We start from the raw sequence: 23940 nt of genomic DNA on the forward strand, positions 1-23940 counted from the left end.
CAGACCAGACTCAGGATTTGCCATTTTCCGATCCATCGAACCTTTGCTTTTCAAGAGGGCGGCAATACCCTGCATCAGAAAAATCCAAAGCATTCTCGCCTTTGTGTCCTGCCTCAGAAGAAAAAAAGAGAGAGAAAAAAAACATCCATCCCAAGATCATTCCCGGAGATCTCCAGTCCGTCCAAGCATCAACGACGCAATTTTTTATTTTTATTTTTATTTTTGGAACTGAGACTCCTCGTTTCAACGTATGGCATGTCTTTTCCCTTCTGCTCATAGCAAACCTGGAATTTTTCTGTGCTGATGATAAGTCTCGCAGTTCTTTTGAGGGTAGCCTCTGAGCCAACATCAAGACAGCATAGACAAGATCGCTGTGATGTCTCTTCCTCCAGAACTAAGGGTTCTGTGCTTCCAGCTCTCCTCCACTCCACCTACTGATCTTCCTCGTCTTTTACCGACGCTTCTTAGCCATGTTTATCGTTGTCAAGTCCCTCTATCCAGCCCGGCCGGCAATGCCACCCAAGCAGATGCATCTGCGTCTTCTGTTCTTGTGCACAAGCTGAAGACGCATCTCTCTAGCCTGCTCAACGGGAAGAGCCTCGAAGGAAGATTCACCGCCGTTGTTCTGATCAAGGCTGTGGTCGAAGTTGGAGGATGGGAAATTTTGCAAGGTGCCGAGTCATGGGCTCGAGGGCTACTTACTATCCTTGGAGTTAGATACCCTGTCAGCTCGTACTCATGGAATTCTGCTGACAATGATGAAGAAGCCAGACTCTGCTGCAGTCAAGGAGCTTTGTATCATGACACTCAGCAAGATATATTGCATGACTCAGCAGTACCAGACTCTCATCCGGGAGATCACCACCCCCACGTTGCCGACCTTTGTAACTTCGTGCTTGAACCTAATCTCGGCCTCTTCAAAAAAAAGCCAGGGTAGACCTTCATCTCTCGACGAAATCATTTTCCACTCATTTGCCATGCTTTTACCTCGTCATACTACCATCTTCCGTCCTTTTGCTTCACAAATTCGTGTTGCTACTCGTCCTTACCTTGCACCTACGATGTCTGATGGGTTCTACGCATCGCAAGCTCTGAGGGATAGTGCTCGACGACTCGTCGTGGTTCTCCACCAAACTGCAGCAAAGAACACGAGCGCAGAGGAGTGGAGTAGAGCTGTGCGTGAGCTAGTCACAGGCATACACATGACTGCCGATTGTGTTTTTCGCGCGGTCGTCGAGGACTGGGAATCTACCGCCGGTCATGTCAGTGCAGCTATCGATGTCAACCAGGCACTAGCTGGGGGCTCGGCGACCGCTGAAGACTTGCCTTCGTGGACCGGCATTTATGCTGGGGTGGAACGTCTGACCGGAAGACTTGAGCTTTTAACAGAGTATATCAAGACCGAGACATCTGCACCTGTCACTATGCCTCTGGGAATGATCATGGATCTCATCACCAGAATGCTGTCCATCGCCATTCCATCTTCCGATCCTTCGGCTGGATACAGGGGCGCACGCCTCCACCCTGCCATAGATCGTGACGAGAGAGACGGCTTGTGGACTGGCATGCCTCAGATATATGTTGCTGCATTGAAACTTGTCGATACAATTTCTATGAGGCTGGAAAACGGGTTCTTGCCTTTGGCACTAGAGAGCTTTGACCAGCTAGCCTGGGCTTTCGAATATGGCAAGCACAGCCCAGAATTTCGCTCGATTGCATATGTCGTTACTGCCAAGATCTTGGTTCAAATCGGACAAAGTTTCAACCGAGCCCAATGCGATAAGCTCGTCCCCATCGTCCAGTCCTGTTGTCGAGACTTGCAAGAGGCTCATCCAAACTTTACCGACGCTGCTATTGACGATGCTGGAGCCAAACCACAGAGAAATTCAAGTACTGATACATTTCTACGAACTAAGGTTGCTATATCTATGGAGCAGAGTGCTAACGACTCTGATGTCGCTGCCGCTGCTAAAGAGCTACTTCCATTGGTACTATCTCATCTGCCTCAGTCATACCTGAGTCTCTCTATGCGAGCGCTAGTTGATCGAACCTCCATCCTCACCCACGATAAAGACGCTATGTTAGCGAGCATTTTGAATCCAGCTATTGCAAGGAACGGGGCAGCTTTACCTAGCATACTACCCCACCTGACAAGAGAATTCGGTCATGACGCTGTCGTTGAAATCTTGCTGCGGCCACGCATGCCCGTCATTCCTTCCACGGCCAGGCATACATCTGTAGACGGCGCTGTGGATGAGGGCGTTGAAGACGAAGAAATGAACTTGCATCCCGACTCTACCTCGACTCATCAAGACTCAAGATCCATGCCAAACTCCACACACCCAGACCCCTTTGCTGCGTCCTCTCAACCAGGACTAGGCTCTGCTACCGATATGCCTGTCGGCCAATCTTCAAAGCATCATTCCAGCTTTGCTACTTCTAATCTATCGTCAGAAGTCCCATCCATGGGTGATCATCACTTGAGTGCGACCGAAGTTAGGCAAGCTACTCACGCCACCCCCATTGAGCAAACTGAAGACCCTATGGCGGAGGATAATGAAAGCTCGGACGATGAAAGTGTACACCTTACGATGCAACTAGACACGGATTCCGAGGACGATGCCTAATGGGGTAGTAATCAGTCCTCGAATGGTGCCTACTTCCCGTCTCCAAACATGGACATTCCTGTCCCTATCTCTAGTTCTGTTTTTCAAAGGATATGACTCAATGCAGCTCAATGAATAGCGTTAGTGTCACTATAGTCACCATCATCGCTATCGTGGAAACTTTTGATATCAGAAGAATACGCCTTTCGTCACATCATATGATTTTGAGGCATAAGAAGGAGCGTCCTCCCAGCTCACCGATCATGTTTTATTTCACACACTCGATTCAGATTCACACACTTCAGAACTACCGCTGAACTCTCGATTCTCAATTTCCAATTTCCAATTCTCAATTCTCAATTCTCAAGCAGCCTCGAGTGTATAAGTATCATCTTCCTTTACGCAGAGTAATATCCTCAATGAGGAATTCCATAGTGATCTCCGCCTTCTCCTTGGTATTGGCCATTCGCAGATTCGATCTCTGGCGTTCGGCCCAAATAGGCCATTTCTTTGAGCATGCCGCAATAAACAACACGAAATTCCATTGCGGTGGTGGTGAAATTCCTAAAGAATCGAGCTTCGGAATAGAAAGCTTGAAGGCCACCACGAACTTTTCCAAGGAGGGGAAATCGTCGCATTTAATTGTGACGTAGTTCCGAATAGCGGTGTATAGAAGAACCGGGCCAGAAACCTCATACCGGTGTTGTAGAGCCTCCCACATATCCAATGGTAGCCTTGGCTCGTGTATGTCCGAGAGGGCCAGCCTTGCAATTCAGGGTAATCGCAAGCTTCATCTGTGACTCTCCGGTCTCCTAATCTAGCCATATTTTAAGCTCATATTCCTTCACATCATCATCCCATTCGTTAACCTGTTTTGGTTTCTTGGTCCGAGAGACTTGGGGACATCAATATATCGAATAGATCTGTAAATTGAGGGTTGAAAGTTGGAAGTTAAAAATTGGTAGAGGTCAAATTGAAAAAGAATCTGCATTTGCACGATCAGTCATCTTAACATAGCAGAACAGGTGGGGGAGGGGGCATGGCACCTTCCGTAACGAATAATAAGCTTTGTCACTGTCGCCACCCTGCTGTTGGTACTGAAGACCACAGCCAATTACGCTCGGTCGCCAACCTCGGATGTAGGTTTCTCGTGGGAATTAGTCACTTTGTCTGTCTATAATTTGACTTCTTCACTTGTCCTCAGAAGAACACGAACCCTTCCGGTGGACTTCGGCTAGCAGGATGCTAAGCGAGAATTTTCCAGTCATCTCTGATTCTGATTAAAGAGGAACCGTATCAGGGAGAAGTACGGAAGAATTGTGAGATCGAGCTTGATGAAGAGTGAAGTATCTTCGGGATCGCTTCCCCAAAGCCACGATCACAAACGCCGTAGGATGAATGGAGGCATGGATGGAATTCAAGGCGACCTCACAGAATTGGCAACCGAGAGACTGTGATAGATGAAAACAGGCAGCAACTAAGAAAATCGATGCTTATCTCCTGTGTTCATGCACCTCGCCGATCCCCAGTGCTACATAGTCCTCCCTGGATGGAGCTGAGCCTGACTGAAGCTCGAGTGATCGAGGCTAGGAATTCCATCATCGTCAAGTATGGATATTAAAATGTGTATGCTTTGTCCACGGATGCAAATAGAACTGACCGCAGTTTTGGTATGACCAATCGTGGCGGGAAATATTTGGAAGTGTTGTCGTTGTCGTTGGTGAGTTTCGGGTGGCACGCGTCACCTCCTACAAGCTGATCATGGCCAGCCAGCTCCCCCACCTTCACTGGAAGCCCCTTTCTCGATCAATCCATGTTGGTATTTTCCTATCATACGAATGCCGAATATTCAATCACGCGATTTCTGCCCCGGTATTGATCATCAAACTCCAGCTACGGGAGCGGGCAGAGAGTGAATCTGAAGAAAAGCGACGAAATCATGACTGAGACGACGGGGGCAGATCTAGAGCAGCCAACCTACAGCTTTGAAAGCCTGGGTGTGCACGCAGGGTAGTTTTAACCTTCAACTAAACAAACCATTTGTCGGAGCTGCAGTTGACCATTCTCAGTCTCAGCCGAAAAGAGAACAAGGTCATAGATGCAGCGATCTATGCCTCTACTGCAAGGAACCCTAATATATACTTCAGGTCCTGATCTGACATTCTCACAGTCGTTTGTATTCGAAAATAGCGCCCATGGAGCCGCAATATTTAACGGGACGGCTGAAGCGTTCTGCTACAGCCGCATTGGCAACCCTACTACCAAGGTCTTCGAGACCCGAGTAGCTGCGTTGGAAGGAGGTGAGGCTGCCTTGGCCACATCTTCTGGCGCCGCAGCTTTGTTTACGACGATTATATCCTTGGCACAACATGGAAGCAACATCGTCGTAGCATCGTCGATTTCAGATTCTTGGACCCATGTATTTCAGCACCGCCTCCCGACTTGGGGAATCACGGCTCAATTAGTTAGCAACGATGACATCGAGCAGATCGTACAGGCGATCGACAAAGATACAAAATTTGTGTTCGCAGAGAGCATACCCACCGACAACTTGCAGATTTCAGACATCGAAGCCCTCGCGACTGCGGCTCACTCAAAAGGAGTCCCGCTAGTAATCGACAACACCGCTGGTGCAGGAGGTTATCTGATTCGTCCTCTCGATCATGGAGCAGACATTGTCATCCAGGACGCAGGTCCGTGGCTCAGTGTCTCTGGCTCCATCTCAGCCGGAATCATCGTCGATAGCGGCAGATTCGACTGGAGCAGAAGCGTAGAACGATATCCTCAGTTCTTTGACCCGTCGGCTGGCTTTCACGGCCTGAAATTCTGGGAGAAGTTCGGGAACCTGTCGTTCATTACGTATGCTAGAGCGGCCGTGATGAGGGATTCGGGACCGTGCCTGAACCCGTTCGAGGCGTTCCAATTGATCTCGGGTCTTGAGACGCTGTCGGTAAGGTTAGAGAGAATATCGTACAATGCTTTTGTGCTTGCGGATTGGATTGACGAGAGGAAGGACACATGTGGAATCCAAAGAGTGTTGTATCCAGGTAAGCTACGATCACTTCCCGTTATCTGTCATTGTTAAGCCCATCACCAGGTCTCTCACATGCTACAGTTGCCGCGAACAGAAATTACATAAAGGGTGGGCTTGGTGGCCTGTTGTCCATCACGTTGGCAGATATGGACGTCCTTCCACGACTCCTGAGGAAAGTAACCCTCATATCGCTTGGGCAAAGGTATGACCACTCAGCTGGCTTCGAGAGTCACGAGGAAGACTGACACTTGCTCGCTTCCCACAGCATCGGCGGTTCGAAGACAGTCATAGTAAACCAGCCAACCATCTCGACAAAAGCGCCACCAAAAGCGTGGATCTCGGTCGGACTTGAAAACATAGTAAGAAGACATGGCACCACACTCATTTTTGTCTGCCGAGCGCTAACATTCGCATAGGACGATATCATTGAAGATCTTGCACAAGCTACATCTGATACTGAGATTTGAGCGGCGTTAGAGGGAAGCAAGATAATCTGGCACGTTTGAACTGGGAGCAAGGAAGGAAATCGATTCGCTGATGGAAAAAGTACGAGACTGGAAGTATTACGTATTCCAATGGGCTTCCTGCCCCTGGAGTACCGAATAACCTTTTGAAGAACGTTGATCATCAATCAAACATATTTATCTCGCTCCTATCGCATCCACTCTCACCCTCCTAACCTAGCAAAAATTGAAACGCTGTCGCTTTAATCAACAAAGCAAACCAGCAACCTTCATTAAAAACCCCCCGGATATTTTCATAGTGCAATCTGCAGCACGCACAGCGACTCTGGGCTCTAACAAGAACACAGACTTCTGTGAGATATGGGTTCAAGCTCCATTGAGACTACACGGCCGGAAAGATCATTGTTGAATTCTCGAGCTGCGCAATGACCCGTCCCCGTCCCCGGCCCCTCTCTTGTTTGTTTTTGGCCTTTCCATCGTACTCATCGTGATAGCTTTTGGGACGGCTTTTCGTGTTTTTGTTAACCTGGCGTGCCGCCGAGGGGGAGAAAGGGTCGATTGAAACCGAATCAATGGATGACTGCCCGAATTCGATCGGACAGTTTCTTCGGCCTGGAGAGGCGGCATATCGAATGTCTGGGGAGTTTTCAGCAGTTTCAGTGACTGACCACCATGGGTTTCGGGACGTTCAAACCAAGATCCAGACGCTTTTTACTTGGTATCCATTCGCATAAGCGCACGTACTGTACAGTGCGGATGCTAGCTTGTTCATACATGAGAGCGGCTTATTCATCATCACCGCCATCAGCTTCAGGTCCTTCGCTCGTCTCCCCCTCAACATCCTCTTGAACCACGTCAAGTCCCTCATCCAAATATCCATCTTCCTCATCTATATCGCCAACAACCTCACTACCGGCCTCAATCGCCAGCAATGGACCATCAGCTTCCGATAAGCCTCTCTCAGCTCTCAGCTGTGCCACCTTTGCGCTCGTCATGTCGAATACATATTGCCCCAAGTGCTCTACGCTCACCATCTCGGTCTGTCCGGGAACATCTGAGCCTTCTTCGTCCTTGAGAATTCTTTGGCTTGGCCATAGCTCGCCGGTGACAAGCTGCAACGTATCTTGTCTCTTCAAAAGGATGTCAAAGGCCGGCTTGAGCTCAGTACATGATTCGAAGACCTCACGCCGACCGAGGATGTACAATCCCAGACGTGCACGAGAAAGCGCCACTGTGAGACGTCGAACATCTCGCAAATAACCGACGCGGGATGTACGGGTCAGAGAAAGTATGACATCTATCTTTCATTAGCTATTGGATCAGTGGAAGAGATTTAGGGAACTTGCAGTCATTTTGCTCTCCCTGGTACTTGTCGACGGTGGTGACAATTTTAGGAAGACCAAAGAGGGGATTGTTTGCACATCGGTGTGCCAGCACATCCTTGATAAGAGCACGCTGACCTGCGTATGTAGCGAGAATGCTGATCTTGGCTGCGGGATAGCCCAAGAGACGCATGTACTGATATATGGCGACAGCGTATTCTGCTTCACCTAAATTCTGTATGAAATGTGGAGTTGGTTCTGTCTCCCCCTTCCCTTTGTAATCCGGTACTTGTATGAACTGGTAATCGTACTTGAAGCCAGCGTTAGCAACTTGGAATTCCGTTGATGATAACGTAAGAGGCAAGTTGTCAAGATTTTGGTACCGCCATGAGTACAAGGAAGCTATCGAAGGTCGGGCTCGGCCTTGCTGGTCTAGGTTGACCGTCGGCACGCCAAGACGGACGAGGCGGGAAAAGAGAGATTGTTCCAAGTTGGCATATTGTCGGAAAGCGAGATTTTGAATGACAGGGGAATTTTGAAAGTGGTCGCCGCACAGGACAACACGCTGCAAAGGCATCTGTCCACTCTTGGGGTTTTGCAAAGCCAGTGGTAAGAAATTTTCGATCTCTGTGATCTGAGCAGCTTCTTCCATAATCACATTATGGTAATGGAATCCCAAGCCTGAAATTTCCCTCCTCCTCATCGCTGCATGAGTCGATGTCATCGCAATGATACGAGCTTCGTTTGTTAGAAGATAATTCGCTTTGTCGCGATCTCTGCCCAAAATTTCGAAGGGACGAAGATCTGCCAGTTCCTCAAAAATCTTCTTGACGTGATGATAACAGCCATTAGCAATATCTAGGATGACATCCTTCTCTGCATCGGCTGGGAAGAGAGGCTGAGCTGCGTTGGAGAAGTAGTAATGAAATGGGAACGCCTCGACAATGGATTTTGAGGTGGCGTCCGGGGATTTGGAAGACTCCTCAAATCTCGTCCAAGCTGGCAGAACATAAACCGAGTTGAAGTACAGTGCAGTTTCAGCGGATGAACCATGGGCCCCCGGAGCATCAAAATTTGCAGCAAGCCGATTCACCTCCTGAAGATATCCATCCCGGTTTTCAAAGAATGATTCAACTCTTCCATGCTTGCTGAAATTGGCTTCGGTATCAAGCTCTTCCTCGCCATGGCCCAGACGGAGCAAGTGCCGCTCGTCGATATCCAAAGCAACAATCTTCTGGAAAAGCTGGTTTAAGGCCTGGTTACTATGTGCAATCAACAAAGTTCGTTGCTCAGGAAAGTTGTGGTATATGTTATTAATAATCTGAGTCGCGACATCAGTCTTCCCAGTTCCGGGGGGCCCAATGATGACGGTGAGTCCTGGCTGTGTCCCTGAGACGATTGCTTCAACCTGACTGGGCGTAAATCTTACTTGGTTGAGTTTTGGGGCATCCATAGGATACGGCCCAGTATTCGGAGGTTTGTAGGTAGAGACTTCGACGGACTGTGGTTGTGTGTGCGGTACGGGCTCAGCATCTCGGCGACGCTTCTTTGACGATTTGACCGGAGCAGGCGCCTCGGCTTTTGGACCCATCTGCAAAACGTAGGGTGGCCCGAAGCTACCGTGGACATCCTCGCTCGGCTCTATGGTCTTGCCAGGAAAACTTTCAATCAGGTGCTGCCAGTCAAGGAAAGTGTCTCGGTAGTCCACCTTCTTGATCTGGTTTGCGAGGTGGGTATAATTAGCTCCTGCTGGGTCTCCATAGCCAAGGAATACCTCGTGAAGCCAAGAAGCCAGAGGCACGTCAGATAACGTCAGGCTCTGAATGGATTCCAAAATCGGCTTGAAGTTGTTCTCGCGTCCTCTCCGGCGCACAACGAGATTCATGCTTTCAGTAATATCCGGTTTCCCGCTCGCCACCCTCTCTTGATCTGCTTTGTACATAGCTGCATCAAGCTTTACCTGCAATCTCCGCAGTCGAGGTCGGCCGTGGCCATTTTGAGCATTCTGGTCTCGCAGCGATCGTCCTTTGTCATCCAAGACTTGCGTAACTTCAGCGGTTCGAACATATTTCAAGCCCAATTTTTGTAATTCAGAAGAGGTAGCATCCCCGTTCGTCACCATCTTTGAGCTGTCAGTAGCCTGAACTGCCACTAGGAAAATAACATCGTCAGGGCGAAGTGACTCCCACTCCCGGCGGACGTTGTCTGCCAGGCGGCTGACATCTAGCGAGATTTCGGCACGAACTGCGGAAGGCTTATCATCTCCAACAAGAGGCGGGACAACTTCAAGAATCCTGCTCCATGTTAGGAAAGGCTCAAAGACACTGAAGTTGTGAACTTACGTAGGTTTCGTGATTGGCAAGGCCATCCTCGAAAATCCCCCAAATTCGGTCTGGCCAACTCTATTCATTGAAGGGCGAAGCCTTTGCACGACGTCTTCGATGTGCTTCCTGATTTCGTAGAAAGATTCGCTACGGTGTAGAATGAATGACCGCCAAAGAAAATCTCCAACTGTGAGGTATTGAAGATTCAACTTTGGAATAGCCAACGGCTGTGAGCCATTATAATTGTCATTTCTCAGCAATGCTGGTTCGAAGAGAGTTACTTCTGTCGGTAGTATACTGAGATCACGTGCAGTCTCCTGAAAGGTCTTCCGCTTCTCATGTCCAGATAGGAGAACCTCAGTGAGAAGCTTCCGGTCTGCTACAAATTTGGTTGATGATGGATAAGAGGTGCGGAGTTCGAGCAGATCACAGAGGCGGAAAATCTCTTCATCTGTCAGGGCTGCTAGGTGACCTTCAAGCTCCGTACGCTTGTCAATGGATCCGTAATTTGACAAGGCTAGGATGGTCAATTTCTCCTTGAAATACTTGAGAGCTGTTCGCTGCAAAGTAGCAAGTACCGCGCAATGACGTTCGTATGCTTCAGCACGAGTATGCTGTATGCCAGTATGATCATCGATAGAGAAATGGGTGTAATGCTTGAACAGACCATACAGATCTCTCAGGAGCCCATTATCCTCGTCGTTAAAGGCGGGGGACATTCGTATGACTGTAATCGTGTTGAGGTCTTGAAGAAGTGTGTTGACGTATCGACGGGTAGGAAGTTGACTTTGCAAATCCGAGATGAACTCGATGAAACGTTCGCAGTAACGCAGGTTTCCTAGTCGATCGTCAGCTTGTTCGTCACCTACTCTCCATTGGAACTTACCAGGCTTTCTTTTCTCATTGTATAGCTGGTTGAAAAAGTCCAGTACAAGCGTAAATAGCCATGATCTCTCGAACCGAAGTCGAGCCTTTGTCGCATTATCTGCTGCATCATAACGCTTTCCCGCGGCTCTCCAAGCCTTCCTCAACTGTACTGTCTGGTCAAGCTTTCGTTCCCGCTTCGCTTCAGTTGATATGTTGTGCCATATAGAGATTGATACCAGCGGAGCGCATTCTTTTCTCACAATCCCGCTGTCCAGCGACTGGAATGAGCTGATAATGAATGAAAGGAGGTGGGTGCGGATTGTCGCAGACAATGTGGTGTCGAGTGTCATAGAGAGGATTCTGCGAAAGAGTTGGGAAAAATCTGACGGGTTTTCTGTAAAGATTTCTATAGCTGGTCAGCTTGACAATTCCCGACATAGGTTGTAGAAGCCTTACCCCATGTTGGCAAGTGCTCTCTGGTTCTAACATTTGTGATCAAAACGATGAGAAGAACGTGAAAGTTGGAGGAATCCTCGGAGTAGCCAGGCCAAAGATAACTGTACGGAGTTAGCAGATGCGATATACACAGCAAGCCCGGCCTACCTCTCAAGTATCTGCAAGTTCTCCAGCGCCAAAAGGGACTTGAACGGAAAGTCCTCCTTCTCGAGTACATCCCATATGTCATTCTTCAAGATATCCGGCTTGACCTTGACCTTCGCAGCCGTCTTCTTGCTCGGCTTCAACCAATGCGCTCTGGCAAGCTCCTCGAAAAAGCCCTGTCCGTCCGCGTCGCCCGCCGCGCTCCCCTGCTCTGCTTCCCGCCGCGCATCTTCCTTGACTCTGGTTCTCGGCGCCATGTCGTGAGTGCCGTGTTCTGGCTGCGAACGTCACTCTGCGCGACACGATCCAGGCACGAGTCTTGGATTCTCTCTTAACGCGTTTTAATATCACGTGATATCAATCAAGCTTTCCCTCCGCTAGTACGAAGTAAGGTACCGATATCATTAAGCATCAGCCGCGTCGCGAGACCAGCGAATTCAACAAAGATTGGACCATACATTCGCTTTCGAAAATTCTTCCCAGCGCAGACTTCGCCCACCTGAAATCGCGCAGAGCTCAAGTCGGCGCATCTATTGTCGCAATCATGGAGAGAATCCAGATGGTGGAGGATTTTGGGAAGCTCTTGGATAAAATACTCGCGAGGGCCTTGGAGATCAAACCGACGAGCACGATCGAGCCGCCATTGAACAAATCCGACTTCGCCGAGCTTTTCGCCCAAATCGACTCTGTTTTCCCTTCGACAACTTCCCTCGAATCGAAGAAGCATGCGATTGAAACCGCCGCCCGCGAATCCTTCAACAACTTACTGGTGAGCCGCACATCGGTACGAACACGGGAACGCATATCTGACGTTCCATAGGCCTGTACTACAACCATCGATTCTCCCTCTTTCGTCAACATATGGAACCTCCTCGACATTATGTCAATTCTTTCCGATGACGATAAAACCGAGCCAGCGGTAATGGTTTGGCTAGTAGAGGAGCTCTTCGACAGTCAAACAGTTGCCGGTTGCCGGAAGATATTCGACTACCTCGAGTCACGGCGAGAGCGTATCATAGCGAAGTACTTTGACAGTAAAAAGTTGGTAATATTGAGGAGCTGCAATGAGTTACTACGACGGCTTTCACGGGCTGAAGATACAGCGTTCTGCGGGCGCGTGTTCATTTTCCTGTTTCAGAGTTTTCCCCTTGGCGACAAAAGTTCAGTGAATCTTCGAGGCGAATACCATACCGAAAATGTGACCACATTCGACGTGCCCCCGCCCAAGGAGGTTGCAGATCCGGAGAAGATGGATGTAGACCCCAGTTCAGAGTCACCATCAGGTGGCGGCACCCAGAAGGCCAGCCAGAATTCGTCAAGTGCCCCCCAGAAGGGCGTTAGCTTCTCGAGATCAGAAAATGTAATGGCCGCGGAAGACTTATATGTCGCCTTCTGGTCATTGCAACAGAGCTTTAGCCAGCCCAAGAGCCTCTTTGACAACACAAATTTTTCAAGTTTCAAAGCAGGATTAGAAGCTACTATGGCAATGTTCAAGTCAGTGCAGTCGGACGTTTCTGGAAGGCAGACAAAGTCCAATGAGGAAGGCAAGCGGGGAACAAAGCGAAAACACCACCAAGGGGATGACGATCTTGCAAGCACATACAACCCCAAGTATCTCACAAGTAGAGATCTCTTCGAATTAGAGGTACGAAACTGCGGCTCATAAGGACACATTTTCAAGCTAACAGAAATCACAGATTAGCGATCTTTCCTTTCGAAGACACATTATCGTCCAAGTCCTGATCGTGATAGAATTCTTGCTATCTCTGAGCGCCAAGGCTAAAGAAAAACTTTCGAAGGCATTGCCCGATGGCACGAACAAGTCTGTCACGTATGTAGACCAGGTATTGAGCGAGGAAGATGTGAGTACGCTATTGTTGATATCAGACTCAGCTCCCCCATCTTTCACGATCTATTTAAGTGTTATACACTAACATAACAAGACCAAATGGGCCACCGAGATGAAGAAGTCTATGGCGGAGTACTTGAAGCAGGGATATGAAGGTGCTTACTTCCACCGCATGGTCGAAACTGTACTTTCACGCGACAAGAATTGGGCTCGTTGGAAGATCGAGAACTGCCCGTCTATCGCGAAGCCATCAATCACCCCCCAAGAATACGCCAGCGCTAAGGTCTCGGCTCGCAAAGCTACTACGACCAAGAGACCACGGCCAAACCCTCCAATAGGATCCCTCGATTTGCAGTTTCTCTCTGAAGGCGACAATCGAAGTGGATTGGATAGACTGAAGGATCCTACAAGATATCAACTTCCCTCTGTCAAGAGTTTCAAGAGTAGCATTGAGCTCGACGATATGGACATCGAGATGGCACAGGACGAGGAGTCAAAGAACGCAGCAATGGAATTGAAAGCGAGCAAAAGCTGGCGAGCCCAGCGAATCGCTAGCGCAACTCAACTAGCTGTATTCGACAACATTCAGCGATCCGACAAAATCGATCTTTTGTTTCAAGACGCTGTCAGACCCGAAGAGACGGTCAATGGTGCCGAGGAGGAAAGTCGAGACTCCCATAGGCTACCGAGAGATCGACGCCCGGTCGTCATTTCCGATGAGAAGGAGGCTGGTAAGAATAAATTAATCACCATGCTCGTGGAGGCACACGGGAAGTCTCTAGCAAAGACGGTATCACATACTACCAGGCCTCCCGGGGAGAAGGAGGTTGACGGTATCGACTTTCATTTTGTGGATACGGACAAATTCGCGACTATGCGTGATGGAGACCAATTCCTGGAACACCAAGATGATGAAGGCATTTACTATGGCACCAGTCGGAAAGCCATTGAGGGTCTGATTGCTCAAGGCAAGACCCCTATTTTGGATTTGGGCATCAATGTAAGCCTTAACTCTCCGTATTCCATGCCATACTGACCATCCGATAGCAATTCCAACAGTTAAAGGATCAAGGGTTTGATGCACGCTTCATCTCCATTATCTCGACAGATACACCAGGGCTCGAGACACAATCTCGGCGTCAAGAAAAGTCTTCGGAGACATGGAACGGAAGTCCCCAGGCCACAGATGAGAGAGAGCCCCCGATACCTGAAGGACATCACGTCAAGACAATACTGAACGACGGTGTCGAGCAGACTTATAAGATGTTAGAGCAATATATATTTGGGGACGACTTGGAGAAGGAGGATGTTTTGCAGGCAACGTCAGTTGGCGCATCCCCGGCGAAAGCAGCGACTATAGACGTTGAGATGAGTAACGGCGATGGACCTACCAGAGGAGAACTTGTGACGATTGATACCCCTGCTCCGGAGGCTATGGAGACAGATGACGCCGTCCCCATAGCAGAGACATACTCTGCGACTTCGACATCTGAGGCTGCTGAGCCGACGAATTAAAGGTCAAGCTTTTACAACAGAACAGCTGATCGGATTTGTTTTCATCTTTGCATAGCGAAGCGGCGTACTGAAATACAATGAATTAAGGTTAAATACTAGTTTCTTAAGGCCTTCTACCCGCTTTTCCCACACCTTCGAACATTGGTTAACCGGTATAGCCTGTCTCAAGAGCCATAGAAATAGGAGCAGTCGTAGCCGGTCAGAGGTGATCCTTTTTTTAGTCTACAGTCTCAGTCTACATTTTCTCTCGTTAGCGAACTAGCAACTGTTCGTCGCGGAAGGGAAGTCAGACCTGTCCGCAATATCCGGTGTGATCAAGAACAGCCGCCCGATCGCAAATGCGTTAATTGTATGTTGCGTCCTCTAGTATGTTCAAATTTTTTTTTACCGCTGTTAGCGATAAAGAAAAAAAAACGTACTCACGCTCTACAATTGCCTATCCTTTCACGCACTGGTACTGGCTTCTGCACCATAGTGAGAGAGGGTGGGGAGGGGGTGGCAACTGCAACACTGCTGATAAGCTCTTCAAGCTGTAGGGCTCCTGGAATCCCGAAGACCCATGTTTAGGGTGTGGAGATGAGTAGCCGGCCGAGTCATGATGGCTTTCCTGGTCCGTTGCTCCTGACTCGGCTGGTCTACCTGCGGGAGTAGGAAGACTTGATCCAGAAGCGCGGGAGGATTGAAAAAGGCGAGAGAGGTGGATGCTTTGAATTAGCATTGAGCATGGTCAGGGATGCAAGGGAAGAGAAATAAACTACGGACGAGGACTGGGCCGGAGCGGGGGCTTAGAGTGTTGGGAGTCGGAGGTGGGATGACGTTCGTATTTGGTAAGACATACAGAGTAGGTAGGTATATGTTTTTGTTTTGGCAACTAATTGAAACATAACCTGCAGTAGAGTACGGAGTTATTCGCACCTGTTGCAGTCGAAAGAGGGGTAGAATTGCGCGTTGCGGCGAAGGTGAATGCGAGATCGAAGATCAGTTTCTATCACTTAATCAAAACTCCCTAAAAAAAATCATCATCTCCTGTCCCCTCCCCTCGCCAGGATCGACATATCTGGATACCTACGAAATGCACCACCGGGTCTCCATCCTGGGCTTGCTCGTGCCGGCCCTCATCCACCTCACATCCGGTCTCGAAAATCACTCTCACTCTCACTCTCCCGGCCCTTCCCAATTCTACGCCAATGACACCATCCCCTTCTCAACAAGGGCATTCTGGATGCGCCGTGCCAACGAAGCATTGAGCGAACTCGATTCACCGTGTCCATTCGCTGCATTCGGCACGGTGATCGTGAACCACACCGATTTGAGCGAGGGGCCGCATGGGAAGGCTATCTGTTACGGGGTTAACGCGAACAGAAAGACGGGGAATCCGACGCTACATGGTACGCCGATCCAGGGTGGAATGTCGAAAAGCTGTAGAGCTGATGACGTGACATAGGGGAAGTGGCTGGTATCAACAATTGCTCGACCATATTGACGGATCCAGAGGGCGAGTATAGGCTGACTGGGGCGGAGGCATTGCTTGCCTTTGCGACGTTGAGTCTCTATACTAATGCGGAGCCTTGTCCCATGGTACGGCCACCACCAGCCCACACCTTCCCGGCTTCCAGAACTGACGGCAATTGCATAGTGTGCCTCGGCCATCCGCTGGTCTGGCTTCTCGGAATGCATCTTCGGCACTAGTATTGCAACTTTGATCGCCAAGGGATGGCGTCAGATTGAAATTGCGGCTGAAGAGGTATTCGATCGATCAGAGGATCTGCCGCGTAGCACCAAGTTGTACCAAGAGGTGTTGACGAACGAGACGGATCCGTATTTCTTCTGGCAGTATGACAAGACCTACCCTTGCCCGAAGGGGTGTGAGAGGACGAGTAGTGGTAGTAGTTGTGCTGTAGTGGCCGAGAAGCATGGGGATCTGTGAGATGGCTCCAGTGTGCGCTGGTCCGATAGGAATTTGAGGAGAGTACCTCAGCTCCTACGCGATGATCACTTCGCCGGTCATACAGTAGAGAAGACTGGATAACAGAGTGAGGGAAAATATGAACACATAACTTCTTGGCATTAACATGTAACTTTGTGACACCCGGGATGGCTTGTGAGCCGGCCACGCATTCAGCACATTCGGTGGCTTTGCTCTCTTGATACTCGGGGCCAGGTGACCCTTTTGGTAAGGAGACTTCTTTTCTGAAGTGCTCGGCAATTTGTGTACGAGTAGCAACCTACACATTCTCCTTGCTCACAACATACTCCACGATTCTCTTCAAGGCCATGAGACGCCCGAGTTTTCTAATGCAGCGGCAGCGAAGAGCAATGGTCATAATCTTAAGCGATCCTTCCTTGAAGAGTGTATCGAAAGCGTTCTTAAAGCGGTTTTAGAAATGATTTGTAGAGCAAAAGCCGGTTGGTACGTTGAACTTATAGTCATTTCAATCTGCGATTGTAGTCACAAGGTTAGGGGATAAGAGACTGCAGGGTACGCACCGTATGAATGAGGAAGCATCAACATTTTCCCCTGGATTCTGCTCTTGCTTCTCGGCAGTTATGTCAACCCAATAAGTTCTGTGGAAGTCGTAATTATCATCCCATTCATGAGGTTTGATATCGCCTGCATCCTTGGGAATATCTTAATGCGTAGAAATCTTCTGTGAAAACGGGAACTGGCCTGAATATGCAACACGATTGTAAAGCTGCAGAGAGAAAACAGGAGAACACGACAGATTCTTTTAAATACGCGTACACTGGAAGAGCCATGTCAGACCAAGCTCTGAAGAGCTACCAGCCAAAATCCTATCGGCTACTGACATATCCACGATGTCACCCATCTTGATAATATTGGAGCGGAGTCCCTAGGTAGGTGGTGCCAAAGGAGGCCTAAATCGGAGCACGTGAACGGAATTTCTTTCTCTCGAGATGATAAGAGCGTTGGGTTTCCTTGCCCCCGATGCAACGGTATATGTATGCATGGTATTGCTTCGCCGCGCTGGGCTGATCGGAAGACTACCGATGAGCAAGGGGGAGAGCTGCATTGAGTCGGTCGATGGCCGGAAGAAATTCCAAAGAGAAATAGGAAATCAATACGTATGCAGATGTATGTATTGAACCAGCAACATCTTGGCCGAAAAAAAAAGAGCAGAACTACCAGAGAAGAGACATTGATGGTTTGTTGCCGGAGCTAAGGTTGAGCCCCGGGCCTGAAGTGCAAATTTGTCTTCTGTCCCACTTTCCGAGCCGAGTTTTCTTTAACGACATGTCATCCATCGAAGCTGCAATAATGCTCGCCATTCTCGGGCCAAATATGTACAACACCATCGATATCTAACTGAACCGTTTCTGGCAGCTTAGAAAACTCTTTATTAATCAAGAAGTTTGATACACAATCTTGCATTCCACCCGAGAGGATGTTGAGTTCATCACGAGAACAGGTAGTGGCATTTGTGTGCTGAACGAAGGATGACGACCTCATATGATCTTCGACCAGAATTGCGCCTCGGGGCGCAATGGTCACGTATAAGGAATCATCGTAGCTAATGAAGCAGAATTTCATTACGGTGTGCCATCCTGGAAGGACAGGAGCTCGCGTGTCCATGGCAGCCAAGTCGACCGAGGAGCAGAAATCCGGCTTTCGTTTGTAGAACGTATGCTTTGGAAACTTGCTGTATTATCACTTCTTCGCCTTTTCCTTTGCACATTCTGGATTCCTGATTTCAAGGGTTGCGTTTCTCTAATTATTCTCAATCGGGCCCTTCCAGCTTCAACACTGTATCCTTGATCTATACTATCTATGTAGGCTTTCATTAGGACATAAAAGATTGCTCCGAAGGCCCAGTCGAGTCGTGAAACCCAAGCTGTCTATATGCAAATCTTTTGGCATCAGGATGTGATCCTGACTGCAATTTATAAGCTGTGCTAGGGTTTAGTTGAGGGGTCCTTGCTCTGGACGACTTCCTCTTGTACAGGCAAGTGCATCAAGCAGTTTACAGACCTCCTCTAAGTTATCATCAATTTACTCAATGTATTGTCGGGCCGGTCAATGTTCTTTGAGAGTGGTGATAGATGGATCTTGTCATGTTCTGCAGTATAAAAAGCTCGGAGACCATAAGGGTGGGCTACTCTTCCACCCTACGTCCTCAGCTTATCTTGCTTTCTTATTTCAGGAACATGTCTGGTCTACACTATGAAATTCGTTATTGGTTACTGCTTTATGTTGTGGAGTTTACTAAAAGCTGCTTGGTCTGCGCGTTTGCTTCACCATTCATTGCCACTTGATTGCCCTCCCCCACGCTAGGTTCCAGCTTTGTGGACTGTAGCTTTCAGCCCGTGATTCCTTGCTGCCCTGCTACTGCAAGTCCTACCAAGGGCTATTGGGTAAAAATTACGGAGTTGCATAACCTGCAATACTTCCTATGGATTCTAAATATAAATGTTTCTTTTAGTTTGTGACTACAGATCAGGATATCATGCTCAACATCCCCTTAATAGTATATAGCATTGTGCTAAGACTGTCTTAATTATCGCAATACAGTGTGACAAGAGCAACGGCCAAGTCAGTACCATACTTTCCTTGAAATCCTTTGTTCTTTGAGAACATTCACTTTTTGTCGCATATTCACCTTACTAGCAGCCTCCGACAATGTGCCTCCCCGATAAGACTAGCGCCAAGCAAGTTTTTCCTAAAGCTAGCTCCGTCTTCCCTACAACCTCGACTTTCCCTATCGACCGATCTTGTTCAACCACAACCTATCAACCGATTGTAACCTCCAGCAATACACCACGACAAACAATATTGAAATGGCAAAGAAGAGAACACGCCGCGGCGAGGCGGTCGAGCACGCTGCTTCAGTCACACCTACCTCCATCGCACCTGCCTCTATCGGGACTGCTTCCGTTGAGCACACTGATCCGGTCCTACGTCCCTTCATCGCACTTCCCTCCACCGCACTTCCCTCACCTTCTAAGGGCAACAGCGACGGCGACGGCGACCACGACCATGAGACCAGCAACAGCGGCTCGTCAACATATGCTATCGCTGGCCAAAACCTTGCAGATGTAGGTGTACTTGTCTGATCGAGGTGATCTTTCCGACCGCTGATGGGAAATTTAGGGTGGCGTTACGCATGTTTCGACTGACGGCTCCCCTCCGAAGGTGAGATTCGAAACCTTTTGTTTACTCTCATTATCCAAAGCTGACTAGCGACATAGAAAGTGAAGAGGACATTTTTGAGGCTTCCACCGGAGATCAAAAAGAGAATCTGTAAGTCATCACTGTGCACGGGCTCTCTCCATCTGCTGACCGTCGACTGTTCAGATGAATTGGCAACTACGCTTGATAAGCCCATCACACCAATCCAGCTGGCCACCGGATCGAATAAGTTCCTCTGTACGTACCGCACCCCCGTGACCCCACCCCACAAACACAACCCATTCCAAGTATCTAGTGCTCGACGGATATTCTGCTTGCTGCGGTGCGAGCGCTAACTCCTGGTTACTTAGGGAGCATAGATCAGGTTACCTTTAATAAGAATGGTTGTCGGATCATAAAAGATCCTTCTCTCGTCGCACCCCTAGCTGCGGTCTCCCTCTCTGCCGTTTGCAAGGAGATGTACACAGATGTTTCCCTCACACATATGTTTTACACGAACAATGTGTTCGATTTCACCAGTTATCGGAGTGATGTGCTCACTTATTTGGTTGCGATTACCCAGCCACGGAGAGATGCAATCAAGACAATTAGCATGTATTGGCATTTCGTGCCATTTTGGGGACGAAAGCTATGGGATATGCCAGAGATTTGTAAGTACTTTATTTCAACTTCACTTTGTATATGCTGACTTCTGTCTGCAATATAGGGACACTGATTGCTTCATGCGAGGGTCTTAAGTCTCTTCAGCTCAATTTCAGCAACTACTACATGAACCAATTCTTGACTTCTGGTAGAACTTTAACCCGAGCACTGGCCGGATTGAAGGAAGCAAAAGTTGCTGTACGCGGCTTGGACCTGGCTTACAAGCGTAAGTACCGAACCCCTTCAGTGACTTAGGATATTTGTTCGATCAGGAGAGAGCTAACTAAGTTTCTATGACAGTGATTGTTGACGACTTTCATGAAGATTTTCAGCCTAGCCCACCTATCCCCAAGACAGTTCAAGATAAATTTCTGGAGGATGTTAGTAATGCCCTTCCCAAGAGTTCAGATATGGAGCGCACTGGCACAGCCAATAACTTGAAGCTCTTGCAAACCGCCAAACCAAAGGCCAAATTGAATATCTATGGGGAGGGTCGATTGTCAAATGACAAGAAGCCTGGACGTATGTGTGAAAAACGCTTCTTTCCGTGCTCGTTCAGTGGTTCAGGCATTTCCGGTTCCATGTCTCGAAACATCAATTCTTGCCATGGAGATTGCTGACTCCGGCGTTATGTAGAGGTCTCGAGCCGTACTCGTGGCGGAATGCAGAAGGTTGAACATTTGTCGGACAAAGGAACCCTTCCCGAAAGACAGGCTCATAGGGTAAGTCAATACTGCGGTGCCTCGGTAGCTTAAACGAAATTGAGGACTGTTACTGACTGTACCACAGTATGATACAGATGGCTTACTCCTGCGCGATGTTGTCAAATGCATGGAAAAGTGCCGTGTCGTCACTGGAGAGGACGGAGGAGACACGGTAGAATTTCTTGTCGAAACTCACGAAGTTTCATCTCCGTTTTGGGAGGATGCTACGGCGCTCAATGATGATAATCGTGGTAGGATCTTGGCTTTCGTAAGATACACCGATCTATTCCGCGACTTGCCTAATTTGACTTACCTACAGTATAAGAAGAACCCTGGTATGCCGGGGAAGAGCATCGTGCTCCGTATCTGGAAGGTCAGTTGCTATATTCCCGGCTTCGTGAGCATTTTATCTAATTCTTAAGTAGGAGTTCAAGCCGGCTTGCGTCGACGGGGAATACCATTCAAAACCTGCAAGAAGCTTGAGACGCGCTAAAGCTTACGACGAGAAAGCCCTGATCGCTCTCATTGAGAAGGAGGCCAACAAGGAAAAGGATGCGGAGGAAGCTGAGAAGGCGGAGGACGAAATCTTCGATATCCCACTGCCATCGGCGAAGCGAGTGAAGAAGAACTGAGTATTACTGACCTGGCCTGGAACCTGCATCGTCTCTGGTTGATTTGGGGGTTGGGAGGCATACGGATGGCGTTCCTGATTTTACCTTTGATCACGATACCCTAGGCGTTATGGAAAAACAGGTGGGGGGGGGGGGGGCCTTCAGTCAGGAGGCTAGGTTTACTTTGCATCACAAAATCAATCAATCTCTCTCTCTCTCTCTCTCTCTCTCTCTCTGTTCAAGTCCGTTCTCCCACCAGAAACTCGTCAGGTGATATGATGATTTTCCGAAGCGGGTTGTAGTGGTTGATGGCCAGATGTCGACGGGTCGGGTCGGGTATCGAGCTTCGGAAGGTGTCCGAGTGACAACGGCGATCGATCCTAAGATATGAGGAAACACGTTAGAGACAACTGCTAAGTTAGTTAGTGAGGTTGTTATAGACGTAGTGTAGTTGGGGTAAAGCAGTATTTCCGGGCCCAACTCTATAAGCGGATCGGGGTCCGATGTCATGTCACCGGTCGTTACTCGACTACTACTAAGTAGGACTAGTATTTTAGTAGTTACGGAGTAGGTGCGGAGATCCAAGATCTCCGTTCGTACGATATCCAATCACCTGCGAGGTGTGGGGTCCAATCTGAGCTAGCTAAGCCAGCTAGCCACCCTCTAGGTAGCTCCCAGGGGGGGGGGGGGGGGAAGGCCCCGTACTTGATTCATGTTCGATTTCTCTTTCCCCAGAAAAAATTCCCACTTCTCCTCCTCGACTCGGCAGTGTGGAGAGGCGGGAGTCCGGCGACGGGCTCCTGATTGGTTCGTGGGCAGGGAAATCCATTATCAATGACGCCTGCTTTGCTCGGGCGGGAGTCCGAGAAGGGGAAAGGGAGGAGGGGGATTGGCTGAGCCCCTTTGTGGAGGGGAGCTGCGATTGTTTCCCTAGGTGCGGACGGAAGGGGGGAGAAAATGATGATGATGTGTATATATGTAGGTACGAATATTTTCATATAATATCGCTTCTTGTTGGAGTGGGGTGGGGTGGGGTGGAAGTGGAAGTGGAGTGGGCTTTGATTTTTCTTCTTTAGGTACCTACTACCTACTACCTACTACCGGTACTGTAGGTGGTGTGTTGTATATTACGTAATACATGTATAGTCTATACAGTAAGTAAGTAAGGTAGTCTACGGGAGGTACAAGTAACTTACAGTGATGAAGTTTTCCGACCCACTTGGGAAACTACGGTACCCAGCTTAATCGAGCAATGTGGCGCTGAACGCGCTGATACAATATACTACGTCCTACTACTACGGTACTACCGGTACACTCTACTGTACCGAAAAGAATTAAAATTTTCATCTCCTGTAGATCTTCCTCCTGCCTCGTCTCGGGCCCGACACAACGCTCCGGATTACTCTCAACAAGCGCGTGGCATTCCCCAACCCACCGACCTTTTCCTGCGCGTCTCTCCTGACAGCCGCATGCTATGGAGCGAGGGATCGTAAAAGTGCTGCTCGATTAAGGTACCGTACGCTGGTTGCCAGAGTGGGTCGGAAAACTTGACCGCTGTGCGCACTGTACTGTACGGTACGGTACTGTACAGTACCTACTGTACCTCTGTATGTTGTTGATTTGGTGAATCGTGCCCTGCCCGCCCCCCCGGGAACCCGAAACGGCTGGGGGGAGGGCTGCGGGTGAGGTAAGGTAGTAAGTAGTAAGTAGTAAGTAGTAGTACCTAGTGGATGGAACGGGCCAAGCGTCGATGCCAAGCCCGTCGACGCTAAGGTCTATACCGGCCCTGGATCGTGCGCTGGCCAATCAGCAGCCCGGGACGGGGGCGGTCGGTGTCGGTGTCTGGGAATCTTCTGGAAGAAGAAACTTTGCTTATGCAATCGAGGAATGGAGGAAAGGGCAGGTCATCCCACCCTCGTACCTATATATAATCCGGTTATACGAAGGGGCTCGGTACCGGTACCTGTTTATAAAATATACTGTATGTCGGTATGTATATACACGTATTATACTATGTGAACCCTTGCTCGGATGGCCCGTTTCTTGTGTGGCGTAAAATGTAACGTTAGGACCCTCTCGGACAACTTTGAACCTATACTCCACGGGCCCACACGGATCACACCTCCCTCCATGATGCTGGCATCTTCCTTTGCCGTAGAGATTGTCATTCCTTCATTCATGCGCCTTCTGATGTGATTGATGTCTATACCCTCGTCCCGACTTCTCTCTGCTACTCTTCATCATCATTTGCCTCCT

The 23940-nt window shown here is 48.9% G+C and overlaps 7 protein-coding genes across 8 annotated transcripts; 5 read left to right on the forward strand and 2 right to left on the reverse strand.

Moving 5' to 3' along the window:
* Positions 1 to 376: 376 nt before the first annotated feature.
* Positions 377 to 2627, forward strand: L3040_004405 (uncharacterized protein; the record flags this gene model as incomplete). The annotated part of the gene is made up of 2 exons (XM_007291466.1): positions 377 to 712; positions 765 to 2627. 2 exons carry the CDS (start codon positions 377 to 379, stop codon positions 2625 to 2627), a joined length of 2199 nt encoding a protein of 732 aa, XP_007291528.1.
* Positions 2628 to 2994: 367 nt separating this feature from the next.
* On the reverse strand, positions 2995 to 3327 carry L3040_004406 (uncharacterized protein; the record flags this gene model as incomplete). The annotated part of the gene is made up of 1 exon (XM_066154901.1): positions 2995 to 3327. One exon carries the CDS (start codon positions 3325 to 3327, stop codon positions 2995 to 2997), a length of 333 nt encoding a protein of 110 aa, XP_066011962.1.
* A 1218-nt stretch (positions 3328 to 4545) lies between these two features.
* L3040_004407 (uncharacterized protein) lies at positions 4546 to 6107 on the forward strand (the record flags this gene model as incomplete). Of its 2 annotated transcripts, none has more annotated exons than XM_007291468.1 (6): positions 4546 to 4616; positions 4676 to 4697; positions 4777 to 5653; positions 5704 to 5842; positions 5906 to 5999; positions 6057 to 6107. In XM_007291468.1, 6 exons carry the CDS (start codon positions 4546 to 4548, stop codon positions 6105 to 6107), a joined length of 1254 nt encoding a protein of 417 aa, XP_007291530.1. The 2 variants fall into 2 exon arrangements, with proteins under 2 accessions (XP_007291530.1, XP_066011963.1); XM_066154903.1 differs by having other exon boundaries at positions 5722 to 5842.
* Positions 6108 to 6889: 782 nt separating this feature from the next.
* L3040_004408 (uncharacterized protein) lies at positions 6890 to 11474 on the reverse strand (the record flags this gene model as incomplete). The annotated part of the gene is made up of 6 exons (XM_066154905.1): positions 6890 to 7401; positions 7451 to 9720; positions 9769 to 10588; positions 10637 to 11023; positions 11074 to 11174; positions 11221 to 11474. 6 exons carry the CDS (start codon positions 11472 to 11474, stop codon positions 6890 to 6892), a joined length of 4344 nt encoding a protein of 1447 aa, XP_066011964.1.
* Positions 11475 to 11761: 287 nt separating this feature from the next.
* L3040_004409 (uncharacterized protein) lies at positions 11762 to 14581 on the forward strand (the record flags this gene model as incomplete). The annotated part of the gene is made up of 5 exons (XM_007291470.1): positions 11762 to 11986; positions 12038 to 12862; positions 12915 to 13079; positions 13161 to 14066; positions 14114 to 14581. 5 exons carry the CDS (start codon positions 11762 to 11764, stop codon positions 14579 to 14581), a joined length of 2589 nt encoding a protein of 862 aa, XP_007291532.1.
* Positions 14582 to 15653: 1072 nt separating this feature from the next.
* Positions 15654 to 16508, forward strand: L3040_004410 (uncharacterized protein; the record flags this gene model as incomplete). The annotated part of the gene is made up of 3 exons (XM_007291471.1): positions 15654 to 15969; positions 16026 to 16159; positions 16218 to 16508. The coding sequence occupies 3 exons, from the start codon at positions 15654 to 15656 to the stop codon at positions 16506 to 16508; spliced, it is 741 nt and encodes a 246-aa protein (XP_007291533.1).
* Positions 16509 to 19375: 2867 nt separating this feature from the next.
* On the forward strand, positions 19376 to 21705 carry L3040_004411 (uncharacterized protein; the record flags this gene model as incomplete). Its single annotated transcript, XM_066154914.1, has 11 exons — positions 19376 to 19633; positions 19689 to 19730; positions 19787 to 19838; positions 19893 to 19964; positions 20078 to 20377; positions 20434 to 20595; positions 20670 to 20891; positions 21006 to 21091; positions 21159 to 21341; positions 21393 to 21446; positions 21499 to 21705. 11 exons carry the CDS (start codon positions 19376 to 19378, stop codon positions 21703 to 21705), a joined length of 1638 nt encoding a protein of 545 aa, XP_066011965.1.
* Between the last annotated feature and the right edge of the window lie 2235 nt (positions 21706 to 23940).

This window comes from Drepanopeziza brunnea (genome assembly GCF_022702325.1).
Source record: "Drepanopeziza brunnea f. sp. 'multigermtubi' strain 214-2 chromosome Unknown ctg6, whole genome shotgun sequence".
NCBI classification, from domain to species: domain Eukaryota; kingdom Fungi; phylum Ascomycota; class Leotiomycetes; order Helotiales; family Drepanopezizaceae; genus Drepanopeziza; species Drepanopeziza brunnea.